This window comes from Fomitiporia mediterranea (assembly GCF_000271605.1).
Source record: "Fomitiporia mediterranea MF3/22 unplaced genomic scaffold FOMMEscaffold_4, whole genome shotgun sequence".
Classification (NCBI taxonomy): Eukaryota; Fungi; Basidiomycota; class Agaricomycetes; order Hymenochaetales; family Hymenochaetaceae; genus Fomitiporia; species Fomitiporia mediterranea.
The window spans coordinates 2,671,307-2,679,210 of NW_006760389.1; the positions used below are offsets into that span (position 1 = coordinate 2,671,307).

Sequence of the window (7,904 nt, forward strand, 5' to 3'; positions counted from 1 at the left end):
TTAAAAAAAAAATCATCTGGGTCGAATTTAGAGCACGTGCATTGAGCGCATATATAGCAGAAATGTGCTGATCACAATCTATGCGTCTAATCCAAGATAGCTATAAGATAACACATAGCATCCGCACCGCGAAAATCCGAACGAGTCCGTGTATATGTCGTCCAATTGCGTGTAAGAAGAATGTACGAGGCGGAAAGCCGTAAATCGTGTCAAAGAATAACGAATCTCTCGGAAAGGGCGTGTAACGACCCCATTACTTCTCTTCTATGCTGGTCAATAGTCAAAATCACCACCAGCGTCCCAACCGCCTTTATCCCTCACAACTGCTCCGAACTTCCCCTTCGACCTCGCCTTTCGTCCTCCAAGTTCCTTGTACATCTCGCGCATCTCGTTCTTAGTAAGTTTCTCTTTCTCCTCCGCCTCCATTCTCCAAGCTTCCTCGCGTGCCTCTTTCGGCGTGACGTAACCCGAGCCCGGGCGCGATGCGCGTCCCGCACCACCAAAGGAGGATGCAGGTGCGTCGGCGGAGGACATGATGTTTGCAAACGATAGAGAATTGCCGAAGGGCGAGGCGGGTCGAGAGTAACGCGGCGGAGGGGTGTATGTTCCTGCAGAGTCGCGCTCGCGCTGGGAGGCGGTTTGCATGTATGTTATCCGCTGTTGCAAGGTACAAGAAAATTAGTACTGGCATTAAATGTATCAAGCGATTATTTGAACGTACCCAGTTTTGCTTCGACTCTCTACGAGTCCACTTTCCGGGAGGTAGTGTCTCATCTTGGAACGTTTCTCTACGAACGTGTTGGAACCATACTAAATCGCCAATCATACGTTAGCAATTCGTCATCATAGCAGTGGAAAAACCACATGACCAAAATATGATCAAAAACTCACCATAGTTCAGCGACTGGCTCTTCTCCCACTTTCGGCACACACATGCGCAGCGGGCAAGGTCTCGAACCTCTAAGAGTCCGAAAATGCGTTGAGATATCTCAGTCGGGAACGCTCGGAGCGGATCCGAGCTTCTCTCTTTCGACCTGGTCAGGTGGAGTGGACCAGGGACCTTTCTCTTGTTCGCGCCCAGGCGGGTGGGTGATGATGGGCGCGAGGACTGGCGTGATGGAGCCGCGGAGCGCGAAGGCGAACCGGGCATGGACATCTAAAGCCAAAAAAAAGTTAGATGGCACGACACGACAACGGGACGAGGGCGACGCACGACTCCAACGAGTTCATCATCTGAGTCATCCAACGTGGGGTGTCCATTTGTGGGTGAGTTGGGAAGGGAGTCACCATTACCGTTGGATGAAGCAACCGCAAGCTTCGAGTCGATTCTATCGACGCCAAAGGCGTGCGGCCTAAGCACGTCCTGCAATAACGACGACGAGGTCGACATGGTTTTTTTTTTCAAGTCGCGTGTGTGTGTTTGTGTTGTGCAAGAGCGAGATGGTGGTGGTTAGAAAGCAGGAGTGCTGGCGCAACTGTATGCGGATGCAAACTAAACTAATGAACGCTCGAATATTTGAAGTGGCCAAAAGTGGCAGTGTCTGACGTCATCCGGCACCAATCTATGTCTTACTCAGCCGAGATATTCTTTTATCCTTATTATCTTCTGTCTCTCTTTTGCACATCTCACAATAAACCAAAAGGCCAGAAAATGCTAATCGTACAGCATATACAGATATTCTTATTGTAGTGCATTGTAATAATGTACACAGGTTTTGCATGCGAACGTTCGAGACCATTGCTAATGCCTGAGTATTTATTATGTTTACAATTGATTCTTATCCTATAGGGCAGAAACACAGCCTGTCAGCCTTTGCTTCTATGCGGAGACAATTGAAGGAAAAGAGACTTACCAAATAGTAAAATAAAAATAGCACACACACGTCGATAGCCCGAAACGCGAAGGCCATAGAAAAAATTCCGGTCACCCGGTAAGCGAGGTTTTCCCATTTGGCTTCGCCATCCTCACGATCAGCTTGAAATCATGGTTCTCCGAGCACCTGAGGCCAGCAAATACAGTCTTATCTCCTAGCCACCGCCTTATCACACTCTCGCCTGAGTCTTTTCCAGGTCTACTGGTACTCGCCGCAGACGCAAGGCTGCTCTCGCTACTATCCGGCGTGCCCGTCGTCGTCGCCGTCGCAACCGAATGTAAATTGACAATTTCCACCCTCGGGGCTTCCTCCCGGTCTCCCAAGTCACCAAGCAGCATCCTCTTCTTCTCATCGGTGAGTGTAGTGAAGTTGCCAACGAGCATAGGTGCACGTCGGTGCAAGAACGCATCCAGCTCGAACAACACGTCGCGCACGGTAATCGCCTGTGGCCTCTCAACCCGAAATTGTCGTTCACCGTGGTTGAAGCATACAGATTGTAAATCCGGGACTTCGAATATGAGTAAGGTGTGAGCGGGAGTTGTGGCTGGGTCGTCGAGAGATTCGTCTGTTCGTGTCATCCAATCGACGTGTTCAGACATGTCGAGGAAAAGGAGCGAGGAACTTCGGCTGTGAGAGCGTGCCCTCCCGCGGTTTGAGAGTCTGCGTCTGAGTGAACCGATGAATGTCGCGTCAAGCGCGGTGTGTAACTGCATCACAGCAAGGTATTGAGGGCAAACGTAGAGAGGTTAAGTGGGGAGGAAAGTGGTGAAGCAGAAAGCTAGGGCAGTCCAGCGTCCAAGAGGAGAGGACGGGATGCTCGGGTTATAAGTGCTTGGGTTCGCCGAGTCAACAACCGGTTCGACGGTTGCACAGGTATAAAGAGGTGCAGCGGACCAGTATGCCAGTACTCGTCTATATGTATACTCCGAAGGAAACCAGGCCGAGCCCGGCGAGCGATGATGACTGAATGGAAGAACTGAATATCAATTGAATTGGATTGATCATGACGCCTAGGATAGGGCTTAAGAAGTAATCGCCCACCCACAAGCGTATTCATAAGCCACTTGTCCCTTACGCAGCCACTTATCGATACGTCGCTCCATTGATACGTCCGTATACACATTGCGCTATTACAGCACGATGAGCTAAAAGCAGTGCATACACGCAGTCCACATGGGCTTAACTTCTTGTGGCTTGGTTCGCTTGGACTGATCTTGGCCAGATGAGCAGCGATGGAAAGTGGGCCAGATGAGGCCGAGGAAGACATTCAAGATCTAGGGTGCGTATTCTTGTTATCTAGACAAGAAGAACTCAGTTTACAAGAGCAAAAGAGTTAGGAGATCACTCACAACAATCAAGCCATCTACAAGTATTCGAATTCCGAATACTAATATTAATTTCACAGCCTTCCAGTGTAACAGTACCAGCGCCTCATAAATGTACGTCTTCAGGCTCTTCACTTCCGGTCCACGTCCCGAATACGGATGGAACCAATCATATATGCACAGGCGAGCGCATACAATGTGAAGTCGGGGTGTGATACATGTATCCATTACGAGCAACTTGGCGTGGCGTACACATGTCCATGTATGCATCAACTTGACTTCGCCGAGATGAATACAGCATGGCTTATTCATGTACTATGTGGTGCGACCAGTCAGTAAGAGCCGCAGGTTCACTGTGTATAGGTACAAGCTGCGCAATGAGCATTGGGTGGCAGGTACTAGGGTCCGCAGTTAGAGGGCGTTAAGCGAGTCAAGGTGAACGCAGCTGTCAGAACACACATGGACAAGGACAGGAATGTGGATACTCAGATTCAGAACGCGAGTATTGGGTGGGAGACAAACAAATGGAAATGATGCAAAACATAGCTTGCGGATGCGGAGTTATTGAGAAAGACTAATCCATGTCTAATATACTTAGTGTTCGCCTTTATTTCTGTTATTCGGACGCTATTTAACCCCGCTCCCCGCATTCTAATTCTCAATTCTATCAGCCCCATTGCTGCCCCGTTCAAGCTTTGTAGCTCATAAGAGAGATCACGAATCATGATGAGATGTTGTGGAACACAGCGGACCAAGTCCCATAAGAATTAAGCAGGATATTACCCAATTTACCGCTAAAAGCCATCATCCCACGTCTCCAACAACCCAAAGACTTTTCCACTACAACAACATATAATACTGAACAAAGGCTGTGATCCTGGGTCGCTACCATGTCAACGAGTTTTGTAATGATCCATCACGGCCGGCAATTTAAATATCAAGGTCCATCCTAATTAGTTACCGATTCGACAAACTTATTATCCACCGTCGCGGACTCGCAATCAACAGCCGCTGCTTTACATGACATCAGAGCACCAGATTAGCCAATACCTTGAAGTCGATCGACTACTCGCCGAGCTCAAACATCTCAATCTAACTGGGTCTGTTCACTACGATTCTACATGTCCAATAACACAAGGCGGATTTGGCGACATCTTTAAAGGCCGCCGCAGACGGAGAGATGGCATGGAGTGTAATGTTGCTATCAAACGCTTGAGAATTTATCTAGACGGAGGTCGGGATGCTACAAGAGTAAGTAGATTACGATCAAGTGGCTCGCGGCTTAATTTACTTTTCCTTGACAGGTGTTCAGACGTGAGATTAGAGCATGGAGCAAATTGAACCATCCCAACGTCCTCCCTTTGGCCGGCTACATGCTTGAAGAAACTGGTGGATCATCACGCTTGCCGTCTTTGGTTTCCGAATGGATGGAAAATGGTAACATATTAGAGTTTGTCCAGAGCAACCCAGATTGCGATATAAACGGTCTGGTATGTTGTCCATCTGTTTCTGTTTCTCATTTTTTGCTCACAATCTCTCGTAAAAATCTCACAGGCCCTTGGGATGGCAGAAGGCCTCGCGTATCTCCATGCTAATGGAGTTGTACATTCCGACTTCAAATCCGTACGGTTGGTTATACACGAGCACTTTGAATACTACTTACAGGCCGTTAGGGAAACGTGCTCATTTCTTCGACCCGTGAAGCACTAATTAGTGACTTCGGAGCTGCTCACGTCTCTAATGATACTCAGGTAGCTGGCATATCGAGTACGGTGACAGGCACCAGAGGTACTTCCAGATGGTTAGCCTATGAGCTTCTTGCAAACTCGGAGCAATATCAAACGGCTACAATGGAGTCAGACACATGGTCATTTGGAATGACGTTATTGGTAGGGGTTCACCTCGTCAATATTACAGAACATTATCCCTAACATTACCTCCAGGAACTTCTAACAGGCGACCAACCCTATTCGCATCTTAAGCGCGACGGACAAGTTTTGTTTGCAATTACACAGAAGACTCTCCCTTCTCCACCAGCAGACCTCGGAAGCGGAGGCCGGGTGCGACTCTGGGAAATTTGTACTGGGTGCTGGATGTGGGAACCGAGTCAACGTCCCACAATGGCTGCTATTGCTCTCCGGATTAGAATGGAAGTCATAAACGTGCTTCTGCCCGAAGAGTCGAAAATGCCGAGTTCCTCAGATATCTCTCACACTCAATCGAATGTAATACGAATATCTGATATGGATAGCTCGGAGGGATCTAAGACGAAAAAAGGTAACATACTCGGGTTCTTCCGCTCAAGCCTTGCAAAAGCTGCCAAGGGCAAGGCTGCTAGAGATAAGAGCGAAACGAGGCAACCTGACCAAGACCCAAGTGAAGCAACAAGTATTAGTATCAGAATTCCTGTTACTATTGGCACACACTCACCTCCGATGGGAAGCAGTAAAATCAGTGTTGACGCTGCTAGTGGATTGCCGAGCTCTGAGCAACCTGCGATCATTGTTTCCTCTGCTCAGCCTGTGTATCGAGCCAAGGCGCGTTACTCCTGTCAGTACAGCAGATACGTCGAACCTTTCCGAAACCTATGCCCTGACATTGCCTCAAGATAAAGCAGACCCGAATGATCCAAATGAGATTTCATTTGACAAGAATGACATTCTCGAAATCCTTGACAAAAAAGGGAGGTGGTGGCGAGCGAAGAAAGCGGATGGGACTACCGGAAGTAAGTTGAAGCCTTACACGTATTTTTTCCATGCGAAACCGATATGTCTGGATAGTTATACCATCGAATTATCTAATGCTGGATTCCGCTGCTGAACCTTTATGTCGGGCCAAAGCACGCTACGCTCGTCAGTACAACTGATACGTTGTACTTTTTCGAGTCCTGTGCGCTGACATCACTTCAAGATAAAGCAAATCCGAATGACCCGCTTGAGATTTCGTTCGATGAGAATGACATTCTCGAAATCCTTGATAAACAAGGGGAGTGGTGGCAGGCAAAGAAAGCGGACGGGACTATCGGCAGTGAGGAGACTACACGTATTTTTTTCCGCACGAAACTGACATTCTTGAGCAGTTGCACCATCGAATTACCTACTGCTCGATTCCACTACTGAACCTGTGTATCGGGCCAAGACACTCTACGCTTGTCAGTACAGAGATGCGTTATACTTCCGAGGCTTATGCACTGACATCACTCCAAGACAAAGCAGACCCGAATGACCCAAATGAGATTTCATTTGACAAGAATGACATTCTCGAAATCCTTGACAAAAAAGGGAGGTGGTGGCAAGCAAAGAAAGCGGATGGGACTACAGGGAGTAAGTTGAAGCTTTACTCGTATTTCGATACGAAACTAATATGCTTGTGTAGTTGCACCTTCGAACTACCTACAACTCATTTGACCACTGGGGGTGGGGTGGGGGGCATATATTTTGCAGTACTGTACACTCTACTCACCGCCAAGTTATGCTTCTCATATCCCACGTTCACTCTTCTCTTGTTGATTGCTTCTCTTTCATGTGCAATCGTTACAGTGATGCACGGGAAGCAATTCTCTGTCAATCCTGCAGTGTTCTATTCCTTTTCTAGATTGTATGGAGGACCAATGTGGATTCATCCTTGGATAGAGCAACTAATAGGGGTGGCATTCGAAGTGTAAGTACTTCTCTCCCTGTATATACCTAATCAAAGTTGTACAGTACTTGTACTAATAATGATGATAATGGTGCAGCATGTGGAACAACTCTATTGTACTGAGAGGAGGGAAGGGGCCAGAGAAATATGGTAGGCTTAGAATACAATATAAGAGATGCTTGAGGTAATAAATAACAATCAATATATAGCGCTAATACAAATATTTAGTAATGAACACAACACATTATTAGAAGAACAGCTTACACAAGTGTCTGGCTCTGAACTTCAAGCTCTTGCAAAGTAACAATACATACTCACTCTAATAGTCTATACATTATATCATACAGGATATTCATTGCTGGAGTCTTTTACACCATTTTCAAATACATCTACTCTTGCATATACTACACTACAGATTGCTTTCTAACTTCAATTACTTATATCACTACACCAATTATGCTATACTACATTTCTTGTTACTCAATCTGTGATTACACATGCAGTAAAGATTACAGGTTTCCTTTTATTGAGAAAAGGGAAAGAGGTTATGTGAGAGGCTTAGAGGGATCACACAAAGAGGGGGGATAGTGGACTCGGCTTGCTCTCCTTAGCATCATTGTCTGTTGATTCAGTAGGTATATATAATATGTAGCTATGTCTCAGGTACGTCCGTTGCTTATATGTGTCATTCCATATATGTTAACACTCCCCTTCAAACATATATTAGTTTAATAATATGTTTGTTTTGCAACTATTCGTTTATTTGATTTGTAGTTATTTTATTTTTATTTTTAGGGGTAGTTATAGCACTGCTACCACTCCCCTTCAAACATTTATAAGTTGGCCAGACCTATAAGATGTTTGATTTGCAGATTGTTCCAACATTTTTATTAGTATTGTATCTGTATTGTACATTGTGTCTGTATTATATTTGCTTGTGTATTGCATATAATAATATCATTTGTATAATATAAATGTGTTGTTTGTATTGTATATTTTGGTCTACTGTGTTGTTAACTTTGTGTCTTTGTTAGTATTATTTATTAAGTTTTCGTTTGCTTGTTGT

At 45.9% G+C, this 7,904-nt stretch overlaps 3 protein-coding genes across 3 annotated transcripts; 1 reads left to right on the forward strand and 2 right to left on the reverse strand.

Moving 5' to 3' along the window:
- Positions 1-15: 15 nt before the first annotated feature.
- FOMMEDRAFT_18724 (uncharacterized protein) lies at positions 16-1,441 on the reverse strand. The gene is made up of 4 exons (XM_007264781.1): positions 1,214-1,441; positions 892-1,156; positions 722-810; positions 16-657 (listed from the first exon to the last, which is right to left on the reverse strand). Exons 1-4 carry the CDS (start codon positions 1,388-1,390, stop codon positions 274-276), a joined length of 915 nt encoding a protein of 304 aa, XP_007264843.1. The 5' UTR covers positions 1,391-1,441; the 3' UTR covers positions 16-273.
- Positions 1,442-1,648: 207 nt separating this feature from the next.
- FOMMEDRAFT_139651 (uncharacterized protein) lies at positions 1,649-2,830 on the reverse strand. Its single transcript, XM_007264782.1, has 2 exons — positions 1,854-2,830; positions 1,649-1,783 (listed from the first exon to the last, which is right to left on the reverse strand). Exon 1 carries the CDS (start codon positions 2,585-2,587, stop codon positions 1,925-1,927), a length of 663 nt encoding a protein of 220 aa, XP_007264844.1. The 5' UTR covers positions 2,588-2,830; the 3' UTR covers positions 1,649-1,783; positions 1,854-1,924.
- A 1,742-nt stretch (positions 2,831-4,572) lies between these two features.
- On the forward strand, positions 4,573-5,199 carry FOMMEDRAFT_80697 (kinase-like protein; the record flags this gene model as incomplete). The annotated part of the gene is made up of 4 exons (XM_007264783.1): positions 4,573-4,689; positions 4,754-4,822; positions 4,873-5,088; positions 5,143-5,199. Coding segments are annotated over 4 exons (459 nt in total), but the record flags the coding sequence as incomplete, so codon positions are not given.
- Between the last annotated feature and the right edge of the window lie 2,705 nt (positions 5,200-7,904).

Bases quoted from the DNA above. Each gene is read 5' to 3' on its own strand.
- FOMMEDRAFT_18724 (XM_007264781.1), bottom strand. From the start codon at position 1,390: ATGTCGACCTCGTCGTCGTTATTGCAGGACGTGCTTAGGCCGCACGCC. The intron at 811-891 runs GTGAGTTTTTGA...TTGGCGATTTAG, and splicing joins GAGCCAGTCGCTGAACTATG to TATGGTTCCAACACGTTCGT. The intron at 658-721 runs GTACGTTCAAAT...ACCTTGCAACAG, and splicing joins GAGAGTCGAAGCAAAACTGG to CGGATAACATACATGCAAAC.
- FOMMEDRAFT_139651 (XM_007264782.1), bottom strand. From the start codon at position 2,587: ATGCAGTTACACACCGCGCTTGACGCGACATTCATCGGTTCACTCAGA.